Source organism: Anser brachyrhynchus, assembly GCF_964034855.1.
Source record: "Anser brachyrhynchus genome assembly, chromosome: 1".
Lineage (NCBI taxonomy): Eukaryota > Metazoa > Chordata > Aves > Anseriformes > Anatidae > Anser > Anser brachyrhynchus.
Genome location: NC_137694.1, coordinates 93756719 through 93782811, shown reverse-complemented (window position 1 = coordinate 93782811; position 26093 = coordinate 93756719). Strand labels below are relative to the sequence as shown.

The 26093-nt window shown below is 40.5% G+C and overlaps 1 protein-coding gene across 12 annotated transcripts in view; it reads left to right on the top strand.

Moving 5' to 3' along the window:
- Positions 1–26093, top strand: part of ALCAM (activated leukocyte cell adhesion molecule) — a 118502-nt gene that overhangs the window by 74860 nt on the left and 17549 nt on the right. For all 12 annotated transcript variants that reach the window (XM_080576539.1, XM_080576547.1, XM_080576540.1 and 9 more), the window contains 7 exons: positions 7320–7420; positions 9764–9983; positions 14410–14474; positions 14866–14953; positions 15759–15941; positions 20104–20231; positions 21928–22057. In XM_080576539.1, coding sequence (XP_080432665.1) covers positions 7320–7420; positions 9764–9983; positions 14410–14474; positions 14866–14953; positions 15759–15941; positions 20104–20231; positions 21928–22057 — 915 coding nt within the window. The remainder of the gene's footprint in view (positions 1–7319; positions 7421–9763; positions 9984–14409; positions 14475–14865; positions 14954–15758; positions 15942–20103; positions 20232–21927; positions 22058–26093) is intronic.

Sequence of the window (26093 nt, the reverse complement as noted above, 5' to 3'; positions counted from 1 at the left end):
GTTTCTTTGTTGGCAACACGATGGAGCCCGCGCAGTCAGATGTAACAGGACATCTGAGCAAGTTATAGATGGTCTCTTTGTACTGAGAAGGAAACCATTTGAATGATTTATGTAGAAATTGAAACCAGGAGAACAATATTAGTTATTAGCGGTATAGCTTGACAACATTTTAAAAGTTCAAAGATGTAAAGAGTGATTTGGGATGTGTGTTCACACTTGCTGGCTTAAAACAAAAAATCCCTCCCAACTTTCCCAGCCACGTACAACTTTTGCAGTGCAACTTGCAAGTTGTGATTTCAGATAAAGCATGAGCCCCTTACCACCCTTTTCACAGCTATTAATTTTTCAGTTTTATTTTTCTTCCCCATCGTAAATGTTGACATGTTTTCTTTAGTATTTTTCCCCCTTTATAAGGAAAACTTCTGAATGTTTCAACAAGCATACTGCTTTGTATAGGGTAATGATACCTGAAATATGTTGATATTTGGTGCTCTCCAGCTCTGGTGCTGTCAGCGTTTCTACTCTGCCTGTTCCCTGTTCAGTACTGTCTGATGGCTTGGGTTTGCTGGGTGCCAAGCCCCACCTCCCTAATCTGCCTTTGTACTTGCCAAAATTAGTGTTAAGCACATAAGCGTGCCTGTTTGGGTTTGACAGCTTGTATCTTTAGTTAAGTAGGTGTTTCTTTGACCAGCTTGTCAAAAAGGAAATTTAACATCTTCCAGAGTAGAAACCATGTTTTGAGTTGTGTCTTGCCAAAATAAAAAAATTAAAAAAAGAAAAAAAAGAAAAAAAGATGAATGTGCATTCCCATTCAGTTACTTCACATCTTCACAGAGCTCAAGTAAGCACTGATGGTTCCAAAGGGTAATTGCTATCCATTGCGTCAGTGCTTAGAAGATGATAAAGGATTTTTTTTTTTGTCCTTTGGTGTTAAAATTGCCTGAACTCTAATATTATTCGGGGATGAGAAAATGTTGAAAGAATGCTGTGATAAAGTGCAAGAAACCTTTCAGCAAGTTCTGTTACGTTGTTTTAAAAGCATATTACATTAAATTCCTCTGGATATGTTTTTGTGAAGTTAGTTTCCATCTTTAATAATACTGACGACTCTCCTGTAAGTAATATTCTTAGTCACTGGTGTGTAGATTTTTTTCACTATTTAAACAAGGCGAGGTAGGAAATATATTGTTTATATAACCTGATAACATCCACAAACACACGCTTGCTCTTAATCATATATGTAAGATGAAGATAATCAGCGTTTGAATTTTCTTGAAGTGTTTGCCCTGCTTCTGTGTTTTGATGCCCAACTTACAAAATAAGGAACGATCATACCCACCAATCTCAAACAGGGTTTGTCATGTGTGTGAATTTTGATAACGCTTTTTTTTCCTTGTTTAATCAGTCTTTTGACCTCCTAAAGTGCATCCCATGTTTTCCGTGGCATGTTTTTCTGAAAAAGTGACTTTCTGCCAGGCAAAGAAAAGGGAGAGAAGAAAAGTAGTTGCAAGTTGAGTACTATCTGAAGAGTCCAACTTCCATGCAGCAGTATGGGCTGGGGGCTGAGCTGGGGGAAAGCAGATTTGCAGAGAAGGACCTGGGGGTGCTGGTGGACACCAAGTGGAACATGAGACAGCAACGTGCCACAGCAGCAGAGAAGGCTGGCAGTGTCCTGGGTTGCACTAGGTGGAGTGCCACCAGCAGGTCAGGGAGGTAATGCTTCCCCTCTGCTCAGTGCTGATGAGGCCACACCTGGAGTGCTGGGTCCAGTCCTGCACCCCTGCACCCCCAGTACAAAAGAGAAGTGGAGCTACTGGAGAGTCCAGCATTAGGGCCAGCAAGATGATTCAGGGACTGGCTCAGGGGATCTCATCAACGTGTACAAATACCTGAAGGGGAGGTGCAAAGAGGACAGAGCCAGGTTCTTCTCAGTGGTGCCCAGTGCAAGGACAAGAGGCTGTGGGCACAACCTGGAGCACAGGAGGTTCCTTCTGAACATCAGGAAGCACATCTTTGCTGTGCAGGTGACAGAGCACTGGCACAGGCTGCCCAGAGAAGTGGTGAAGTGTCCTCCGTGGAGATCTTCAACAGCCACCTGGAGGTGGGCCTGGGCAGCCTGCTGTGGGTGTACCTTAGTGAGCGGGGGTTGGACCAGATGGCCTCCAGAGGGCCCTGCCAACCTTAACCATTCTGTGAACTCTCTTAATTTTCTTTCTAAATAGTGCTTATAATTAAATGAAAATTAGTTTTCAATGTTAAAGTCACCATAAAGCATGGTCAGCATCAACAAACAGTTGGGACAGGAAGCCAAGTCCCAACTCATTCAAAGCTGGACAGTTTTTGCTCATACCTTTTGCATTGCACCAACACCCAGCTGTCATTCAAATACTGCTTTGTCAATAGAATAAAACTCTGTTAATAAAAGGCAATTTTCTGATCTCGAGAACGTGCAATTACTGTCTTTGTGAAGTACTGACATTTCCTGGCTGGTACCTAAATGGATGCTCAAGAAGACCCATGTATAGCTATGTACCTGAAATCCCATTAGGAAATGGAGGGGAAGGCAGAAAGAAAAATGTGCCTGTGGCTACTTCAGAGCTGATAACAAGCAACGTAGTAAAATCTTTATTTCATTAGGCAAATCTTTTTAGCCTCCCACAATGTATTACATACAAGCTAACCTGGGCTACTTCGAGATAAGCTGAGAGGGACGAAATCTCAACTAAAGATTTGGAGTGCCAAATTTAACTGGCAGTTTCTGAAGTAGGCACTAAATAACACAATAGCTCTTTGCTTTGGACACTTCCGTTCTGGAGGATGTGAATTGACTTCCTCTGCCTACAAGCATGCCAATAGCACAGGCACCGGTGTCCTGCTGTCTTCTGAGACCTTGCTCCTGAGGAAATGTAATGGGAAGCATCATTGCTGAACCTTTCAGGGTCAGGAGCATCAGCAGTAAAAAATCAGGTGGAGAAGGAAAAGGTAGGATGTCTTTGTGCATATAAAGCATCAGTTAAACTGGTGGACTCTGAGGTGTTGAGGGAGGCTCAGTTTCCCAAATGTCCTTCGCTTTACTGAGTGGAATTAAGCTGCACTTTGAGGCAGCTGAGCCTGTAGGTGAAGGTGCATTTCAGGCAGTACCTCTGCTACTCATATTTTTGGACACAAGTTCGTGGTCTCTGGTGAATCTTGCATCTAAAGGGTCTTTGAACAGCCTGTGGTCTGTATTACATTTTCCTATAAATGTTACCTTTAAGCACTTCAAAAAGGGGTTTCTGCAAGACAAGCATCCAGTATTTCAGATGGAAGAAAGAGGTGGAAAACATGGCAACTTCCCACACGCCACCTACAGCTTTTGTTGTTACCTTGGAAAAAAACATCAGTTTTCCTGATTTTTAGATATTCGCCTTCTAATCATTCCTCTTATGTAACCCCACTGATTTAAAAAATAATAATTAGTCTAAATTATGACCTGCATCATGCACTCTTGATGAAGATCTAAAAGAAAACAGTAATAGCCCCTCCTCTGCCTCTAAGCTTCTGATCAACTAGTCAGATTTTGGGTTTTGTCACCCAAGTCTGTGGGTAGTAACTGCTCAGTTCTTCCCTTGGGCAACTCATGCCGAGAGGGGGACAAAGAAGGATGCCGGTTAGCACTGCCACGGGGACGTGGAAAGTGCCGTAATTAATAGCGTCAGCAGCAAATGTCATCTCAATTTAGCAGCATCCTGCTGGGATCTTTCTCTGACTTGAAATACCTCCTGATGCTGCGGCTTTCTTCCCGCGTCCGAACTGATGCAGAAAGGTTTAATCTGGCTCCGCGTGGAGTTTCTTCAGCACTGGGTCAAAGAGGGGGAAATGAGTTAGGAGGTACCTCAGCGTTCTCAGACCTGGATATAGGGAACGGGAAGGTGAGCTGGGTTAACTCGGGGTATAGCTATAGCCCATAGCTAGTTCAGCAGTGCTTCTTCCCCCAGCACTTGTGGGAAGAGATCCTGCCTCTGCATTAGTGTTGTTGTTAATGATACTACCTCAGTTTTAGAAGACAACATCTGAAAATCATGTAGGGGAGCAGGTTAAAGTCTTAATTAGCCATAGAAAGCTGTATCAGAAATGTACCAGGGCAGGGAATGACGTTTGGTGACTTCTTGCTGTGTTATTCCCTACAATTGCCTTCGCTCCCTCCTGCAGTTAATGAGATATGAGGGCCTTGACCTTGACCCAGGGTGGTGTTAGGGCATGGAACAATTTGTTATGTATTTGTAGTCTCTCTTTCATTTTCTCTGTCTTCAAATGAGCTGGAGTCTATGTCCAAAAAATAAAAAATAAATGGTAGGCATTATTCTGTAGTTAAAGCAGTCATTTTCCTCTCCATTGCACCATTTTACAAATGCATCTAATAGCTACAAAGAGGAATTTCTACATTTGTTGAGATTTTTTGTTTGTTTGTTTTGTAACGTATTGGTTTGCAAAGTTGTTTTGCAAAGATTACTGCAGTTCCTGCTGTGAAAGTTTGCAGTTGTTCAACTTGTTTGCACTCCTTAAATGTCCTAGATTTCTCCCTACAGAAGAGGAAGGAGAAAATTTTACTGCAGGACCTTTTGTGTTTTTCTAAAGACTGTTTCTCTGCATGTAAAGTAAAACCTATTTTTTTTTTTCATTCTGTATTAAATTCCTAGAAAACGGTATGGTTTAGTTTAGGCAGAATTTATGTCAACAAGACGTGATTTTGCAGGGTTTTTTCCATTTGAAGGAATGCATCTCAGATGAAAGAATTCTTCAAAATCAGAGGCCAGGCTTTCCATTTATCAGGCCATTCATTGATTACCTGCTCTGAATGCTACAAACGTAAATCCTTTCCAGAAACAGTTTCATTCACATTCCTGGGGCTGTTTGTCAAGTATTTGGTGGCCTATGCTTGTTACCTTAGCAACTCGCAGGGGTTAAACGACTGCCTAGGAGAGAACAGTAGCGAACAGCCTTGCAGATCCCACAGGGTTATTTTGTTTTTCCCTAATGACGGAGCATATCTGCTAGCCGAAAGAGCGGTTTCTGGTTTTCCGTGTGATGCAAAATGCTGTTACGGAATTTCAAGTTACTAGTGCCTGGAATTTGAATGAGTACTAACCTGGTTACCAGTGGAATAAAGATTTGCAAGTCTCTTGTAATTTTGCACCCGTGGGAGAGAGGAACCAAAAAGGGCTGCTTTCCTGCTCTAGCTGAAATCAACATTAGGATTCAGCTGGCAAAGCCCAAGTTGTGTGGTCCCCCTCGTGAAGACCAGAACGAGGATGAATGCAAGGGAGGGTCATGGGGAAAAAATATTCCTGTTTTGAATTTTACTTCTGTTTGTAGTTTGATTTCATAAAACGTCGGTCCTATTTCATTAAAATTAAAGTTAGCTGCTCTCTCCAAAAATTTGTGCTTTGCTTGTAGAGTGTGCACTTATTCAGCGCCATCTAGTGGACCAACTGCCGTTGTAAGTTAGAAAGCAAACCACAGCAAATTAGAGCATGCAGCCCTTATAATGGGAATAATGTACCCAAAGCATGTTTGTGACCAAACATATAACAGCGTCAGAAGAGTAGCAGTTGCTTAGTTGATACGGCTTGCTATGATGAAAAGAAATTCTATGGTACGTGCCAGTGCTGTTGCCTCTTACCTACTGAATTCCACTAGTCCATCAAGCTCCAGCTTGCTTGCCTGCTTCTCTGCTCTACCATATGATGTCGTCTAGGCCGTAAGCTTCTTTAAGGAAGGATTTTGGAATAGTATTTCTCCATGTAGTACAACAGAAAATAGAGAAGAGCCTAATTGTCACAGTGATGCAAATGACGAGTATTGGCTGGTGCTAACTGTGAGCTCAGAAGTCCTCACCTGAGGAAAAATGTTCTGGAGTCTGTCTAATTCAAGTTACGGGCAAGGAGTTCAAGGTTTGGATCTTTGAAAATTACTCAAGGAAAAGCAATGCCCTAGGGAAAGTCTCCCCACGGAGTATACATGCAGAAGGCAAGAGAACTGTCAGGTCATCCCAGTGGCTGCTTCAAGACTCATGGAAAGATGAAGGGGCTGTGGCTCAGGTCTTCAGGGGCACCTGGGAACAGGTTTGCTCAGCCCATTCTCCAGCACGAGCAAGAAGGGCTGAATCACCAGAAAAATTTACGCCTGCGAGAAGGATGGGGTGCTGCTGCAGCCGTGGCCACATCACTAGCATCCCACTACTGTCTCTTAGAGAATGTTTCTCTGGCAGCAAGCCCGTAACGATGCAGCTTCAGCTGCAAATGAAGGCAGAGCATGGAGAGGGTCCTGACTCTGTGGGCAGAAGACCCTGGCCAAAGCCGCAGACGTGTGGGCAAGAGCTGGCAGCCACCGTGCCTGCTCCGTGGCGCCGAGCGAGCACCGGAGGCCAGCCCAAAACCTCCCAGCAGCGAGCTGGTGGGGCTGCGGTGTAAGGAGCACTGGGCTTCCCCGAGAGCAGGGGTGGCTGCTAAAAATAGGAGCCAAGAAATGTTGCACAGCGAAATCGTGGCAAATGCACAGAGTTTTAACATCTTCTGCTTGAAACTCCCTTGCATTTTAACAGTTCTTCACTTAAGGGCCTGTTGGTTTTGTTCAGTTCGCATGTTTTGGACAATGAAAATAAGTGGGTCACTTCTACCCTGTGAATCGTATGCATTAGCACAATAGCACTGTGCTGAGGTTTCTAAAAAGCTATTTTTAAATAATTCATAGAACCATTTCACTTCAGTTTTCCAAAACCTCAATGTACAGACTAGTTTGTCTCCCAGGCTTAAGGGAACATAGCACTCAAATAACACTCTCTTTTTCTTTCTTTCTTTTCTAAGTTTTTAATGTAGTGCAGCAATCAGGGTAAGGCTTGTCGGCTGGCCTCATCACAGCAGAGCATTGCAGCGTAACCCCTCCAGGCAGGAGTGGCCAATTTTTCATACAATAAATGTTTTGGGGTTTTCCTTCTCAAGGTCCGAGTTTGTAATGCTAGCTGTGCATACTGACTGTAGTGTGCGTGGTCATCCAATGGAGCAGGTGAAACCCTGTCTGAAAATTCACGTGGCTCCTCCTGACAGCAGCAGGAAACGTGGGTCCAAGAAGGGCTTAATGTTTAAGTAAACTAATGTAGTGGCAGGAATCCTGCTTTGTTAGAGGTTTTGGGATGAACCCTGCATGCTGGAAAATAACCGTTTACAAAGAACGTGGCTTTTTTTTTTTTTTTTTTGTAGTAACTATGCACCAAATGTTAGCGTATTGGAATTCAAGAAAACGCTTTAATTATTTCCTCTCTTTCTCTGTTTCTTCTCTAGCTCTGGGATTGTATACAGTAAATGCAGTATATGGAGACACTATTACCATGCCTTGTCGTCTAGAAGTACCAGATGGTCTTATGTTTGGAAAATGGAAATATGTAAGTATAGCTTACTTTTTTTTTTCGTTAGAGCTGGTATGCGATGTATATTTTTTGTGCAGGAGGCTACAGGATTCCAATTGATAGGATTTCTGCCTCATATGCAAAGGTTTTTATTTCTGCGTGAAAGACTGCTAGATTCCCAGCTGTATAACTTCTGCCAAGTATAGATGAGAGGTTTGAGGAATTAATCTCATTGTTCAAGTGAAATAATTGTCGGGGGGTCCTCTGCCAACCTGTGTTAGAAATCTGGCATGTTACCCAGCAGCATCTCACTAGCTTGACAGAGCCACCGCTGTATGTTTGAATGCTTTTGAAGCAGGCTGCCTGAGGCAGGGCCTGCCTCATCCCCAGGAAAATGCTGTCCCCGTGCTTGGTTGATGTGATAGTTGCCGTCTCAGCATCGTTTCATGGCTGAGTGTATTTTATGCACAGGGAGGAATGTGGAGCTGACCTTAGTGGAGCTGCAGTGGTCTTACCCTGCCTGTTTTCCCTGCTTCTGCAAAGTTGATCTAAATCTCCTTGCGTGCTCCAAACCAAAATGTTACCAGCAACAAGTGATTTCAACTCTGACAGTGGATTTAAAATTATGTAGTTTTCTCTATTTCAATGGCATCCACCAGTCTATTTTAAAGTAGAAGGATCTGTCTCTGTTGTTACTGCACCATCCACCTACCTCTTTCCCTTGTACCTAGAGGTTTGCAGATTTTACAGACCTCATGCACTTGAGAATTCCTGCTCTGCAAATATGTTTTGGGATGCAAAGTCAGAAATCTTGGGAAGACACAAGTCCACCTCTGCGAAGATAGATGCAAGGCTACTTAAGAAAAGGTGCATTTGGGTTGCTTATCTCAGACAAGTGATGAGCACCAGTCAGCAAAAGGAGGCATTACAGCTTGGCCTAACTGTGTGGACGCGTCACTGGTACCATCTGCTGCTGATGGGAAGGGACACAAACTTGATGTGAAAAAAGCAGCTGCAGTTTGTAAGAAATTGGTGACATAGTCAACATACAACCAAGTGAAGCTGGTACCAGCTCTTCCAGGGCAGCTTCCAGCTGTTAACACTTGTTTTTGGGGTGGGGAGGGTTCGTTGGTTTGCGGGTTTGTTTTTTTTTGGCAGGGTGATTATTTCATCAATAGAAAGAGGAATCCCATTTGGGCTTGAAGAGTTAAGAGCTCGTTTGTGCTTGACAGCCAACTTCTTGTGTATAAAGCTAAGGCGATGCCTTCTTTCCTGTGTGACAGACACCTGGAATAATCCAAGACTTGAAAGTGAGAGAGGGAAAAAGACTATAAGGGAATTTGAGCTTCACATTAACTGTTGTCTCCTGCTCCCAGCCCTGGCTCTGACACCACTCATCTCCTGTCACAGCGTCGTCATGCTTTTGTGGGCTCTGCAGTCAAGCTGAGATATTGTGCTGGGAGCACTGCTGCTATCAGTACTGCAAGGTGCAAAGGATAAAAGGGAACTAAAACCTTTTTCAGCCCTCAGCACAGTACTGAACATAGAGTTGGATTCAACCTTTCTCCTCACTGTATTTAGAGGGGGACATTGTCTTGTCCCTTCTCTGTGCAGGGGGGAAATTGAAGCCCACACCACTCAGCTTGTAACTTGGTATCATGAAAATAAAATATTGATACAGTAGGTTTGTGCAATGCTCTCAATTTTGTATTCCTTCGTAGGATGGCAACTGCATACTGATTGATATGGATCGTATCAATAGGAGGATGTCTACAAAATTATTTTTTTCAGATTATCCTGAAGTGCATAAATAAAAGTATTTGATTGTATGTATATTCCCATGCCACAAGCTCTTGGGCCCTTTAAAGACAAAAGGGAAAAAAAGAAAGCTAAAACCTAATTTAGAATAAAACAGGCAGTAATGCCTGATTAAATCCTGCATTTGGAATGAAGTCTGAATATCCCAGACAAACAATATGAATATGTAAAACAATCATGAAAAAAGGGAAACTGAAGCTTTTGAGCCCAGCTCATGAAGGCTTCTATTTCAAATGAGTTTTTTATATACACAGAGTCAGGTGGTGCCAGAAACACCAGCCTTGATCTCAGAAAGCCCTGTGTTGTGCTGCAGTTTGAGTCAAAGGACTGAAATTACTTCTGCTGATGATATTCTCAACATGTACAACAGCAGTCTTAGACTAGCTCTCATATAACACTGAATTTCTTGCTTGTGCAGCAGAAGTTAATCAGCAAAAAGTAATGTCATGTATTTTAAAGATTTTTTAAATTATGGTTTTGTACCAATTGCAGATCTTCAGGAACTTCTAAAATTAATCTGAGTGCTCATGCAAAATAGAGGTGTTTATCCTTTTATTATAGGAAATGCCAAATGGATCTCCAGTATTTATTGCCTTCAGATCATCAACAAAAAAAAATGTACAGTATGATGATGTACCAGACTACAAAAACAGGTTGAGTCTCTCAGAAAACTATACATTATCCATCAGGAATGCAAGAATCAGTGATGAAAAGAGATTTGTATGTATGCTAGTAACAGAAGACGATGTTTCCGAAGAGCCAACGATAGTCAAAGTCTTCAGTAAGTAAATCTCGTTGTTACTACTGTTAACCTTCATCAGTATCTGAATCATAAATTAAGAAAACTTTTATTTAAGGGAAAGACTAAAGCCAAGAAAGTAAGCTTTGCTGAGTACATTACTAAGACTAGCAAATTTCTGCAGCTTTCAAAATGTAATCTACTGGTAGCATTTACGTAACAGGACTGCCTGCACTTACAGTTTATTCATGATAAGTGCTGGCTCAAAGAGAATTTTAGACTTTGATAATGACTCACTTATGTGATGTCATTTGGCCTTGGAAATCAAAAATGTAAAATTAGCACTGATTATTTTTCATTTGTTCTCTAAACAAATTTTTATGCAGGAGAGAAGCATTAACCATGTGTGGTCTAAAGGGTTAGATCAGTGTAGAGGTTTAAAGCAACTCCAAGCAGCCAGTATGCAGTGGCATGACCTTTGAGTGAGCGAGGAGTTGGAAAACCAGCTGCTAGCCCCAGATTCTTACTTTATTCCCTGTTGAACTACCAGGAGGCATATCAGGCTGCAGTTCTCTTTTAGAGCAAGAAAGAGCTGCAAAGTATATTACCATTTTGATGTCACTACAACTACTTGATCACAGTGGAGACTTTCAAGAGTGCTGGGTGGTTTTTTTCCTCTTTTTTTTTTTTTTTTTGATTTATTTGTTTGTTCTAAGTGAAACAGCAAGTCTCTCAGAAGCCTGACTTCCTGAGGCTTCTTTCCAGCAGCTTCTGGAGATCCTCCTCTTTATGATTAATGAAGTCAAATTTGAGGTCTCAACATCTGGTCTGTTGAAGGAGTAACGTGGCATTTATACCTTTGAGCATCCTCTGAGAGCAATTGACGGAGGGTCATTTTAGTCTTGGAAGGACTGGTCTCCTTGGGCTCTGCAGTGTCCTAGTGACAATGGCTACGTCTAGATTAGTAGTTTTGCAGCCACAGAATTGGATCTGTAGGTGTTGAGGACAAAGCAATAACATGTTATGGGGAACTTAGAACTAGACGTGGTCTGGTCCCATGCACTGTTTGTGGGAAGCATGAAGGGAATTTCTGAAGCATGTGTTCTGGTTTCATTGCACCCATAGGAACCCAGGTTACATGCTGTGAGGCTGATCTGCAGTGCGAACCAGAGCAGTCCTGCTCTGGTCAGACACGAGCATTGGCAAACCTGATTCAGAGCTGAAACACATTCCCTCGAAAGCTGAACCGCCCAGTGGAAGGGCATTGGTTGCTCCTTTTTAGGGATGTAGGTCAGCTGAAGCTAAGGTTAGCATTTGTACATGCTGCAGTTTCAAACAGACCACACTTTTGCTTAAACAACAAGAATATGTTTTAGAAGGGAAATCCTGTGCTTCTCTCTGGGAGAAGGTGTCAGGAAGGCTGCGGTGTTGTCTTGGCAGAAGTTTGTCAATGACATAAATGAGTTTGAAGGTAGATAAGGAGTCAACAATAATTCCCTTTCCCATGTTTCACTTTGCATTTGACTGTAAGAACAAGTGAATTAATGATGACAGGGACAAGCGCGCTCAGTGCACGCATAGTAAACTCAGTGCTTCAAAGGAAATGATAAAGAATTATCATGTTTACTTATCGCACAGCAGTAAATATGTAGATGAGACAGTGGTATATGGTGAACTAAATACTAACGGCTCGAATTACTGTGTACTGTACTAAATATTAACACAATGCTAACTCAGCCATGGAGCACAGCTTGTATATTTTATAGTATGCATTAATACTAATAGAGAAAGCTTCTATTTACTGAGGAAAACAAGAGTGGAGGATGGCACATACGTAATGTGGTTGACATAACATGGCAAGAAAGAGTTACCTTTGCAGTTTTTCATTTTGAGTTCACAACTTTATTTAGGGCTCTCATAACATATTTGTGCGTTTAACTTCCTTGAGACTGGTTGGGGGCTTTTCAGTTTTTGCTCTTGCTTGTTTTAATTATGAAAGAGTTAAGAGTAGCCTGCAAGCTTCATTTATTCAGTGGTACTTCTAAGTGGTGTTTCATTTCTTCAGTGGAGTTTCTAAGCTCCTTGAACCACAGATACAGAGCTAAGCTACCGTGGTGCAAACCCTCATAAACCAAAAGACTTGTGTATCTGAAACTCAGCCCTGTCCCAGAAGGCTTGACTAAAGCTGGGTTTCACTGGAGCTTGTCACACCCCCAGCTGTTGCTACCTGATTAGCTCAGGGCTAACGAGCCAAAATGGCTCATTGCACAGATCCCACCTGCTAGTCACACTCACTGGACTACTCAAACAAGCTCTACCAGCTTTCCAGATGGATCCCGTCAGCTTCTTTCTCTGGAATTAAATGGACACAGTTTCCAGCAGAGCAGCCGCGCAGACACTAGCTGCTGTCCAGCAGCACCGATATTTGGCTGGCGCAGGCAGTGAGCCTCCTATCGTAGTACCTGTGTGGGGTTGCAGAGTGCTCAGGCGAGCTCTCAGCTGAGAGATGAGCTGTGTGCTGAAGCTGTAAACCTCCCAAAGTGTCTTCTGCTGCTGCTAAGCTTAAAATTTCATCTCGCTGTAGAAAGTAAAAGCCAAGTAAGTCTTTTATAGCAAATTACCTTCGCACGTGTGCGGTGGCTGCTGGGATCTGGCAGCAGGAATCTCCTTTCAGCGGCTGCTCTGCGAGCACAGGTGGAGCCTCTCATCCCCAGCTTCTGCAGGGGAACCAAGGCACCCACGTAGCAAAAGGCGCAGAACCTCTGACTGACTCCCTTTGTGCAAAGGATGCAGGTGGTGTACAGAGCACAGCGGAGGTCTTCCTGAATGGCCACAGAGAGCAGTCCTGGGGGAAAAGAGAGATGACAGGAGGGAAAGTTGGGGGAAGGCTGTGTGGTTTGATTCGATCAGCTGGTGACTGTGACAGGAAACAAACTATTCCTGGTTATGGGACCAGAAAATCTAAACCAGAAGGCCTGTTACTGGTCTTGTAAAACCTAATTTGCTTGAATTGACATGAAAATGCTTTGTCCTTGGCAGGTTCTTACAGAAATAGGTTAACCATTTTCCTTTATAACTAACAAAAGAAATAAACATGCACATGGCTTTAAAAAATATTGTTTACTCTGTTAGCCCTTTGAAGACATCGTGATGGGTTTGGTGCTTAGCTTCCACTGTTTCTTTTCTTTTTTTTTTTTTTTTTTTTTTTTGCCACAAGCAAGTTCTTTGAGAATGTCAGATAAATAGCTTCTTTATTGCCTTTCATTTCCTTTTTGAGCTTTTCTTCCTGTTCCATTTTGGCTTCCAAGCGAAGAGTATCTGTGCATTTGTGTACATACACACATATACACATGCACACCAAGCAAGTGAATTCTTGGGGAAACACGTAAGCTTGCGGTCTCTGCCACAGCAGGAGCAGTACACCTGCAGATGAGTAACTTCACCAGGGTGTTGAAATTCTGGCAAGCTGGCATGGAATTTGCTGGGGTTGGGAATGCTGGCAGTACTTCAAAGGGAGCTTGATTTGGGGAAAAAGATTTTGTAAGCTGGCGTGGTTAAGGATGTGTCAGTCTGTAAAAGTATATAATGCATATACTTATTTAAGCAGTACAGTTAGAGTGCAAAGATTTCTTTGACTGTGCAAACATTGATTTATTTTTCCCTCTCACTCCTCCCCACTTTTTTTAGAAATTGGGGGAAAAACCATCTCTTCTAGAGATAAGAATTTGCATTCCGGGCTTCAGGCCAAACTATTTTAACAGACAACTTATATAGTCTGTAGAAAGTGCTTTTTTATGATGGAAATGCTGATAGATCCTCCACTTTGGCAAGCTAAGAGGTCCGTCTACCATTAAAAAACTTTATAAGAAGACACATTGGCACTGAAGAAAAAGTTTATTTTTTTTTAAGGGAGTCATAAGCAACTTTAAATTAGTTAAAGTAATTACACCTACTTCTGTCGTCTGAATTTCCTAAATGTAACAATACCCACTAGGAAAAATAAGCATTAGAAGAATGATCCAGTTGAATTTGTTCCTTTATAAAGTGGCAGCTCAGCTACAGTAATATCCATAGTAAAGCTGCTTTAATGTTGCTGTGGTTTTTGTATCATTGGTTCCTTCTCCAGCATGTGTGTCACATAAATCAGATACAACAGAGCAGGTTTTCTCCTCCCAGGTACTGAACAGTTTGCCTGGCTAAAATTTATATTATCAGGAAGCATGGAATTCGTTATGGAAAGTATGACACATTTTAAGATAGTGTTTTTTCTTCCTCTCCAGTCCATTTGCTGATATTGGGGTAGAAGTATCTCTTTCTTTTTTTTAATGGCAAAATATAGTCAAGACTATAGCAGCACAGGTTGTTCTAGTTAGTCTTAAAGTTCACACATCTTCTGGTAATGTTTGCTTTTTCAAAAAAAACTGTTTGTTCTTCTGACACTGGTGCTTTTGTCCTATTTATGTTTTAGAGCAACCTTCTCAACCAGAAATCTTGCATCAAGCAGACTTCTTAGAAACAGAGAAGCTAAAAATGGTAAGAGCAGCATTATCCCTCAAAGTTATACGTCTGAAGGCTGCCCAAAGTTCCTTTGCAGTTGAGACGGAGAGAGGTGATGGACTGAGACTAAGAGAGGGTGCATGTGCATTTGTGCCTGTGGGAAATCGTGTTGTGTAGCCAGACTGAGCACAGAACGGTTCCCTCAACAATACCCTAATAGCCCTGCAAGCAGGGTCCATCATGGTCTTAGACCCATCACTGAACCCTCTTTCATATTGTACCTAAACACTGATGGGATTTGTCCTATTTAAATATATATGTATTTGGGGTTAAGCATTTGAACTGTTCAGAAGTTTTTACCCTAAGTGAAAACAGACCTATTAAAACAGTGGAGAAAACCGGCTACTAATTCCTGTCTGTTTTGCAGCTTGGAGAGTGCATTGCAAGAGATAGTTATCCTGAAGGCAACATTACGTGGTACAAAAATGGGAGAGTTTTGCAGCCTGTGGAAAAAGGTACATTTCACTAATGGACACTGTTCCCGTAAACTCCCAGTTTATGGGAATTGCTCTATTCTAGTCTAAAGTACTGTTCCTTTGAGGAAAATGACTCTTTCGGAAACATGAAACTGGAAGGAAGCTTCTCGGGTGCTTCTCAGAGCACCCAAGCTATGTCATATAATCTCTCTACGCTTAAAAAAACACTTTGGGGAGAAAGGTTGCCTTCTTTATGCTATTGACAAGCCATTCTTGAACCTATGTAGCTGGTAGAAACTGATCTAATTTTCAGCTTTGTATACAGTATTAATTGTCTCAGTGTTACACCTGTCCAATACTGTGTTTGGACATAGTCATAGTCTTCTTATGCAGGTATTTATTCTCCAGGATATTTAGGAAGAGCACTTTTTTTTTTCTTCCCTTTTTTGCCTTTCAACTTTAATTTTGATAGGCTGATCAGGTCAATATTTTAGCTTCCTTAAAACAGGGAATGCTTACAATGCTAAGTTATAAATGTGGTCTTAAAAATGGGTTTTGCCAGCATTTTTGGGGCCTTCTTATTAAGCTGAGATTTGTATTACAAATAATTGAAAATTAGTTTTCTGTTTTGATATAAAAATATACAGTATGTTAGGAATATGTTGCTGATAAAATGTTCCTAGTAAATATCAGTGGCGATACTGAAGGAAAACTCTTTGTGTAGTCTGTTGGGTAATTTGTCATGTTGCTTGTGTGTTTGCAGCCTGATAACTATAAATAGAGAAAAGGCAAGCAAGATGTATCTGCAGTAGGAAGTGTGAGTGAAACAATATTTCCTTTTCAGTTGTGGTCATAAATTTGCAAAAGACTGTGGACAAATCAACTGGGCTCTTCACCATGACATCATCTCTTCAGTACATGCCAACAAAGGAAGATGCAAACGCTAAATTTACTTGTAGCGTGACATATTTTGGACCATCTGGCCAGAAAATGATACCGTCTGATCCAGTTGTCTTCGATGTTCACTGTAAGTTATTAAAAAGCATCTATTGCTCTATGAAGTCTTCCTTGGGGAAAAGAAATATGAAAAATCTGAGACAGTTTACAAAATTACAGACATTGCTATTTGACTATCAAGGTGTTGTTTTCAAAGCTGGTTTGAAGGTCTGATTATAATGTCTGTATGATTTTTATTTATCTTAAGATGTACCTGAGTTTTCTTTCTATTTAATAGTAGAATACTGAATATTAAGACTGGATTGGCAAGAGGAAAGTGATAACCACAAGCATTTACTGTGAAATGCTTTTTTCAGAACTTTGGCGAAGATAGGGGGTGATCAGAATGATCTGTGTACTCTGAAATAGGCAATTAATACACTGTATAATTTTCAGTACACTACACTGAAATGCTTTTCGTTTTTGCGAACGAGTCAGCACCAAGCAGCTAATGCCAGTAGACTATCTTGCACGAAATGTAGTAGCTTCTCTACAGCTGTAAGACGCTGATATTTACATTTAAAATGTGGCATTTGAGTACTGGTAGACTTCTAATTTTAAAGTAGAGAATGTGTGTGAATAATTACTTCCATCTGGGCTAAGTCCCAAAGCAACTTCCTTAGTCTGTTATTGGAGATCGTAATTCTCCTTTGAATAAAGAAAACAAGCAGTTGGCAAGGAAAGGTCAGAGAAGGTTCTAGCAGTGTGGGAGGGTGGAAGAGGCATTTCAGGGTCTTGTAAAGTGACACTTGTGAAGGACTGTAGAAGGCAGTGTGTTGTAACAGAATGAAGAGAAGCAAGGATAACCAATATATCCAGTCAAGTGTTGTTTCTTTGTGCACTTTAGGTAATACCTCAGCTTATAAAGTCCCCATTTTAAGAACAATGAGGTCTAAATCTATGGTCCAGATGTGCAATAGGACCTTAGTATACAATGTCTGACAACCCTAGGACCTTAGTATACATTGTCTAACAACCCTGTAATCCAGTTGAATATGAAGAAAATGAGTAATGCACGCAGGATTTCTGCAGCCAGGAGGTGTGCTGTACTGGCTTGAAAACAAAAGTCCTGGACTTGAAGTGGCAAAGTATTTTCTACCTTGCCTTCCAAGAATACCTTTGGCTTTAGAGTAAAAGGTTGCCCAATTTCTTTTTTGCATATCTTCATTTGCAGTAACTTCAATTCCATACTCTGCTCAAATGCATCTCCAAAAGAATTTCTGAAACTTTTTATTAACAGACATCCAGAGCTTCAACAGATGGATTTCTTGACGGATGTTACTTGAGGATAATGATTTCTGATTTGGTTTTGTTTTTAAATTTGGTTCAGTGATCCTAATTAGTTTCTTTCTCAATAAATGTGATTTTTTTTAATCTTTCAAATGTAATGAATATGAAAAAAAATGCCAGACTCCCACCTCTAAGAAATGGAAGTATGTCTTTAAGCCTTTACTTTTTTTTTTAAAATTGACTGTTAAATTATCATGTTTTGTGTCTCTGAAGCACGTTGCAAAAATCATAAAATAGACCTGCTGTTCACTCTGATATCCAGTGAGATTCCTTGCAACTTACCTGTTTATTGCAAAGAAATGGGGAATGCACACTTAATGCCTATAAAAGGTTTTATTTTTTGAAGACATACCTGTTAGTCAGAATTTAAGAAATGTGTTACTGTTTGTATTAGCTCAGGGTTAGTGCCATCTCCAGTTAGTGACACCTCTCAAGTGTTTAATAGCCAGTTGACCCCCTGGAAGCAGCCGGCCACTGTAACACTGCGAGAAGAAAAGGGAATGAGCTCCTGCAGAATTTGGTGCTAGCTGGAGAAAGGTAACTCAGCCAGCAGTAAACAGTGCTTAACTATGGGCTCTGGTTTGCAGCTGTAGTAAGCATGCTACAGAGAGTAGCATGAGTAATACAAGAGAACTGGCACTGGCCAATTAAATCATGTCTGATTGTATCTAAATTATCTAGGCTCTGGATATGTTCGGTTCTGCTCAGAGTTAATCAATGTAAAAAGATGTTAGTCAGGCAAACTTTCCAGTCATGCCCTCTTGTTAAGTGTCTGTCTTGCTATAAATGAACTCCTTTCCATAAGAGATTAGAGTTAAAAGTGATCTTTACTCATGCTGCTTCCAGCAGCTATGTTTTTGTTAAAATTACACTGAATGACATCAGTTGTGGGTATGGTGGGTCTGAGACAGTGGCATTCATTCACTAAATACCCTTCCTTCACTAAATTCACCCTTTGGTGCCTGCTTCCAGAATTTCGCTCTTGCAGAAAGCAGATACAAAGCCTCTGGTTTACAGAAGCACAAGGTGACATGGACCAAGCCAGGGATATGTGCAAGACACGCCTTCACCAAGCTGCTCCTGCTCACTAATGAAGGCAGGGAAGCACGTTGCCGAGTGCTGCTTAGCATGAGTATTGCACTGAACATTGTCACTGTATTGCCTTCCTCAGAAGGGTGACCTGTTCACCTTAGAGAACAATTTAATTAGCCTTCTGGTATTTACTTCTGTAGATTTTATTTTTTTTTTTACAGTTTAGAGAATAAGATTAAAAATTTGCTCCCAGCTGATGGCAGTGCACAGAAGGGTAAGATATGCCCAGAGGAAAGACCGGTGGTTTGCAGTAGTGTCACTCTTATTTAACTGTGTCCACTTTTAATCCAGTTCTGTTTGTCTGTATAGGGAAAAAAGTTCCAAATTAAAAGTCCTGAAGGTCTTCCTCAGTATAATTCTTCCCTTTTTAGTCTTGAAACAAAGCCTAAGCAACTCCAGGGTGTATCTTGCTATGCTTTGCAATATCTTTCTTTCATCTGGTCCCCTTTACATAAACTTGACAGAGGACGTGACAGGTTCTGCAGCGGGCTAGCTCAACAGCCAGCCCCTCAAACTGGGTTTTTGGGCAGAAACTGCCAAGAGGTGTGCATGTGATTCATGGCCAGCTACTTACTGATGTCTGTTGCGTACCGCACCACCAGCAGTGCTGGACTTCCCTCAGTGGGAAAAGTTGTGCTTCAGCACTGAAGGTATTGAGGATGATGTTTGGATGTGGAAGGGGAGCCAAGGGCATTGCATCTGAAGGAGGGAGGATGTGGCCTTTTGAAGTCTGGTGCCACTCTTCCTATGAAGAGAGATGAGAAGCCATGCTAGGGCTCCGGGTCATTGAGAGGCTACAACAGACTGCAGCTCCTGTTATTGAGAGATCCCACAGCAGAAGATGGACATGATGAATGCCTTAGGGGTCGGAAGGGCTGTAGAGCCCATGCTTCGCTAAACACACAAAATCAGCTGTCAGGGAAGGGTTTCTCTGCTGTCTAGATTTTTTTTTTGGTGACTAATAAGGGGCACTGTACTGTGTCTTAATGCAAGACTGGCATCCTTGGTGGAATTTTATTTATTCATTGAAATTAAAACAGTGAGAGTTATCTGCCCATATTGTTTCCTTTAATTTTGTTCATTTTACTCTGTTTTTGAAAAATTATATTTAGGCTTCTCCTTAGGAAGAATAACATCTATTAAAGTATACTCTGTCTCTGCCTTAAAAAAATGACTGAAGTAAAATGTAAGTTATAGTTCAACTTCACTGAACATGACAGAAGTATGTTACATTTACAGTTCTGTTGACTATGTTAAGGGTCCTATTATGTTCACAAAATTCATCTTTCTGAAAGCCTGTAGTGATCAGCATATAGAACAGGCTGAATAGAGTTGCTTAGTTCATATTTCTTCCTTCTTAATGGAAGAAAGCTATTATCTAATACTAACGCAAGGCATTGAGAGCCTCGGTTGTTTTTCTGATTGCTGGAGTCCTCTGAACAGCAAGCTTCACAGAGGACAAGTTAATCCCTCATAATGAAATCATGCTGTGAAACTGTTCGTACTGATCAGGGTTGGTTTCTTTCTTATAAGTTTTTGACATAGTTGTAGTCATCCCTGTTTCTATTATAGGGTATTTTGGTGAAGAAAAATGAATTGTTGTATCATAGGGCTTCTTTGCGGTTACTTGAATTGGCAAAAACATAGAAGGCCTAATTAACTTCAGTTCTTTTATATAAAGATCAACACACGTGAGCACCTTCACCTGCTTGATGATAAAATTGTGTACTCTTTGGCTGTTAAAAACCTGTGCATAGCGTTACTGTGTATTTTTTTGTGGGAGCTGTTAAGTGTCTATGTTGTTTTCACAGATCCAACAGAGAAGGTGACTATTCGAGTGCTGTCACAAAGTAGTACCATTAAAGAAGGTGATAATGTCACCCTGGAGTGCTCGGGGAATGGCAACCCTCCTCCACAGGAGTTCCTGTTTTACATTCCAGTAAGTCCATCCTTGCTGTCACTGCCTAGTGAAATATTCCGTATCATTCCTTCCTACAGACGTTGATGCAATGTCAGCGTATACGTGATTTTATAACAAATGAAGGAATGAATCTGTTGCAACTGAAGTGAAAAACAGACATCAGCCATTACATCAGACTCTCTGAGAATGCCTTGCCAACTCAGGCAAAATATTTTGAAGAACCTCTCCATTCCCCCAACCCACCCAAAAATTTTTTGGGGATTGGACTTACTAAAAATTGCTAGTCTTCATTTCACGTCATCATATGTTTTGATAAAAAGCAATCTTGGCAAAAGCAATTTAGCATCTTGAATAAAACCATCTCATTTGTTGTCATAATGGTGATTCAGCAGTGAAAGTACAGGAAATTAATTCAGCTATTTTTTTTTTTTTAGACTTCCACAGATTAATCTTTTTGCAATTTCTTTTATTTATGTATTTATTAATTAAACTGTATAGTGGCATACCAACACAAAAAAGAACCAGTGTGACAGCACAGGAGAAAGTGTAGAACAAATCTGTCAAATGCATAAGATAAAAATTGAGAAAGATAAAGGCTTTGATGCTGTTAATCTTCTTAGTATTGGTGAAATCCACAGACAGATGTGGCTTTGTATTCTAAAATTCATACCTTCTTCCTGTGTCCTGCTTCTCTCTCTTAGTTTATATCCCGTTTTTGTTCCTATTGCAGTAGCGAGCAGAGCTGAACATGGGAGAGGCCGAAAGCGGTGGCATGCTTTTAAATATTTCAAAAACTGCATGTGTAGCCCTTTGAACATAATCCTCTTCTGCTTTGGACTCCTGGCATGTTCGAATTGCTGAAGAGTAGCAAGGGAGACTAGGAGCTGAAGTCTTCTTCAGCACTTTAGGTTCAGTGAGTCATCCTAGGAATTCAGTGTATGCCAGGGAAGAAGTGCATGGCAGCTCTTCTTGCTTCCTGATCGCAGTGAGCGAGCTAAACATGCCAGTTTGTCTGATCTTCACTCTGCATGCTACCTAATATTAACCCTCTTTCTTAAGGGGAGATGGGATTGGCGATTCCTTTGCAAGACTCGTGGGTATCGTGACAAACCTGGTAAATCTCCTTCTGGATTCAGAGATACGAATTAGGCTTTCATTCTGTTCAGTCAGTGAGTTATTACCAAGTGGAAACTGGGCAATGGGAAAATGTTGCTTTCTGGCTAATTCAAAACACCAATTTTTGTAGGTAACCGCATGTTAAGGTAGTGTGCTGCTGGAAAATGTATAATACAGTACTCTTCATGACTTCTTTTTCTAAAATGAATATGCCATTTTAGTTACAGATTTAAAAACAACTTGTTTTGCTGTTGGGATTTCTCCAACACTTATTAGTAGCCTGTTTTAGTCTTTGTTTTCCTCTTCTTTCATCTTACTGCTGAACTTTCAGATTTTCTATTTTTATATTCTTTTGAAGTAAGCTAGTCATTCAGTTAAAAGAGTTAAGTTTTTAATTGTATTTTTTCTTTGAAAAAAACCTCTGCAGTCATGCAGTAAATAAACATTAGTGTTGTTAATAGGTAACTACACTTCAGTGATACTGTATTTAAACATATTTTGGTGTATTTCAGGATCCTTATAATTAAAAAAAAATAAATCAACAAAACAATGTTTTTAACAGGACCATATACAATAAATGTTTTATTTCCATCCATAGGGAGAAACAGAAGGTATAAGAAGCTCAGATACTTACGTAATGGCTGATGTGAGACGAAATGCAACAGGAGAATACAAGTGCTCTCTGACTGACAAAAGCATGATGGATGCGACCACCATCACTGTGCACTGTAAGTCCTTGCATTTTGTACTCATAGCTAGGATATAAAACCTATCTTGCACTTCCTGGGATGGTCTCTCTTTGCTTTACTTAAGGAGGTCAGTCCAGTCAACATACAGGATAACTGAATGATGTTGCTTGGTTGAAGTATTTGAAGTAGTATTAGGTCCTTTCTCTCTCTTTTTTTTTTTTAACAAAACAACTTTAACATCTCTGTTTAAAAACCTTAACTTTCTCAATTCAGTGGCTGAGATAGAGATTCACTTTATGTAACCTTCATTTATTATGATATTCTTGCACTGTCGTGTTCAGAGAAAATTCTGATATTTTATGTTTCACTTATGTGAACATATATATGGTAAATTATTCTGCTCTAACTGTGAATTAGAATGTACTAAGACAAACAAGCTGGCCCACACTGAAGGTTGTTCTTTGTAGTCAAATTCACGTTAGTCTAACATCTTTTCATCTTATCTTGATGAGGCTAACATGTAAGGAGAAGAAACTTAGGTATTCATTTTGTGCGCATATTTCTTTTTATAAAAAAAATAAAATGTTGTTATTTTAAGTTTTCACAGAAACATGAGAGCTTGGTAAAGTTGCTTTATCTGGATACTAGAATTTTTGCTCCCACTTCATCACACCACTTTATAAGCAACCATCGAACTGGTTGAACCTTGAAGCAAACAGTTTAATGGTTGCTTTTAATTTTCTCTCTGTGGTAGAAAACAAAAGCAGGACCTCTTTCACACTTTGCCATACTATCACAGTGTGTGAAATGAAACAGTCCAATGGTACTAGGTTTCCCTAGGGAACACTGGTGGTGTCTAGTCTTCCCAGTAGCATAAATACCTTTAATAGTTTACAGGTTCAGAGGGACATAATGGATGCTGAACTTTAAATGCTCCCAAAGTAGTTGTATGCTTTATGTAAAAAGGAAAAAAAAAAAAAGACATAGAAAAATACACAACTCTAGGCAGAAAATGAATACTTAGATTTATTTTTCCTCTTCACCGTGAGGCCAGGTCAGAGTGTTTCAAGTTCAGAATTTATGTACTTGCATAAGAAGTTTGAAAACTCTGGCATTTCTGTCTGCTGCCTCTCTGCCCCATTCTTGAGTGGCCTCTGTTCTCCTCTTTGAGGGTTTTTTACGGCTTTAGAAGACCCAGCACAGATTAGAGGAAACTTGTTTTGTCGATAGGAAATGAGATGGCTGCTTTCTGGAGTGCCTTCCACTTGAATGAGGTCTGTCAGTCCAAGTCTGTCCCTTGGCCAGGGAATGCTTAATGCAGTCCTGGCAGCAGGTGGAGGGTGCCACACAGTCCACCCGGTTCCATTCAGTGCATGCACAGGGAAATTTCTTAATCTGCAGATAAGTTTCTGAGATCACAGGAGAATCTCCCATTTTATCTGCTTATATAACCTTCTCATTTCATTACTTGTCTTGATCTACCATACGCTATCGTGTATATTCTTACTGCATCTGCTGATACTCGGTCCCTGCTGTAAGTTGCATTGTCACAACTTCATTCAGTTTGCTTTCATGCTGGTGTCTCCGTCCCTTCCTAAACCAACTTTATTCTTTCGTTAGGCACAGTTTACAAGATTGACTGTGTGTAATTGAACACAGTATTGCAAGGGCTATTTGATTACATGGTGCTTCATTGCTTCTTAGGTGACATATTTTCACTCTTCTACAACTTATTGCATTAACTGTATACTCTTTTTTTTTTTTTCCCCTTGGAAGTGATACAATATATGTAGAATATCTGTACATGAATTATTATATTTAATGAACGTTTTACATTTAATAAGGTAATCTGCTGCTTTACCACCCATTCCCTTCTCTTGAGTAAGAATTGGGGTATGTAAGATCTGAAGTGAGCTCTGTACTACTGTCTCTATCTGCCCCATGTCGAAGGTAGCTTGCTGGTAGTTCGCTGTGGTGTAACTGACCCTTTTATTTTGCTCCATGTAGCGTGCATGTCAGCTTGAATGTCCATAAATAGTTACTCTAAAGAACGACTTCTTCAGCTCCAGGTTATCTGTAATGAGCCCGTTTTCCTTTCTCTGCTATTTTGTGTGCGTCAGAAGAGTTTTACTGTACGAGAGAAGCATGTATTTTCTTGGCAGTCTTTCCGGTGTTGGCAGCTAGTGCAGCTACTCAGAACTCACAGATCCAATCTAGTGCCGTGCTTCCTTGTTTTATTTAGGGTTTGTTATGTGTTTCTTAAACACCTTTACCTGCAATAAAGCCTTTGTTTAAGTGAGGCACAGTGGCCTGGAATAGTTCTGTAGTTCCTGAATGCCCAGACCTTTGTACCTGTGAGAACAGATCTCTCTTCAAGCTACTTCAGTGTCTTGCTTTATGCTGATCTAAAGCATTTCTGCAGCATGCCTTGTTTTATGGGGAACTCCAGTGAAAAAGTCATAAAATCCATATATGCTTTATAACATACATATCTTTCTTCCAATGCTTACTTCATGTTAATTTTTCAGCATAACCCTCTATTTTGGGGGCTTTCTGCTTCTAATGTACTTATAAATTTTTGATGTTAGATCTTCATTTTTTTATGACTTCATGTTGGTTTCTTTTTTTCTTTGAAATAATGCTTATTAATTCCTGTTAAACCCTATTTTCCTCCCTCCTTTGCTTTATTGCTTACATTTTCTCATATGGGTGAATATTCCTGTCTTCGTAGAAGACAGTGTTACACTGAAAATGCATTCATTCTGAGTCAGGGCTTTTCATTTCCTCACTTCTGGTCTTGTCAGTTTAGATTTTTGATCTTCATTAAAAACAGAAAAAACAGGCAATACAATAAGTTTTCCTTACATTTGTGAATCCATTTGGAGCTATTTGTTACATTTCCACCACAGGCCTTGTTCCCATCATGACATCATGATTTTATTAAGCAGTGTAAGTACACGAGCTCCTTTCAGTGTGTAGGTAAGGAAAGCTCCCTGCTGGTATTCAAAGACATCAGTACATTATATAGTCCTTAAATATTTTTGTAGCAAAATATTCTGGCTCAATACCAAGGTCTTTTTTTTTTTTTTTTTTTTCCTCTAAGAGGAATGTAAATTATGAGATTCACAGAAAGCTGAACATTGACATAAAAGCATCTGAGTTACCCATCATATTTAGGGAAATACTATATTCATAAAGCAAGCTTTACGCGGGTGGGAGGGAGAAAAGAAAGAAGTCAAGTTGCTCTATGGATTGTTCCTAAAGGGAATCCTATGCTAAATAGTAAGTTAACTCTATTTTTGCCTCATAAATAACCTTAAAAAATAGTGCTCTGAGCTATGCAGTTCATCTCTCACACTGTAAATATTCCTGAACTTCTAGACTAACTAAGACCCTTGTGTAAGAGGGATTCTAGTCTCAGAATCTTCTACCAGAAGTGGGGCAGTTGGGGCTCACAGGCGTTCTACCTGAAGGAAGACTGGTTTGAAAGATTGCATTGGACTCTGTGTCAGTCTTGCCTAAGCTGATGGCCAAAAATTTAATGAGTTTCTGCTTTCTGTGATGCGTGTGATAGGAAGCACTGTGATAGGATGGTCTGTGATCTCTTGGATTTGAGGTGCTAGCTTGCATCAAAGAATGAAAGGCTTTAGTAGATGTTGAAGGAGAGTCATCCTGAGGGGGGGGAAAAAAAATCTTAGCTTTTTCTTCAGCCTAGTATGTGCTTAAGAGGAACCAAGCAAGAAGAAACACATCTCATGCACTATATGATGAACTATATACAATTGCTTACTAGCTGAGTGTTGGATTTTTTTTCCCCTCCTTTTATCCTTGTGAAAGCAATGGTGAAATCCGGAGTATCTTGTTAGTTTGCTTGGGTTTGCTAGTTTGGGGAAGTAAGGGGACAAAGGACAAGACATCCCTGTAGGAATAAAGAAACAAAATGCCATTTTTTCCCCTTGGTAAGATCTTTGCTCCACTCATGCACAGATAGAAGTACAGTTCTTGTGACCTCTCAGACTAGTCATTAGACTTGTAACACAGATAATAATGCACGCTAATAGTACAGGATGGACCC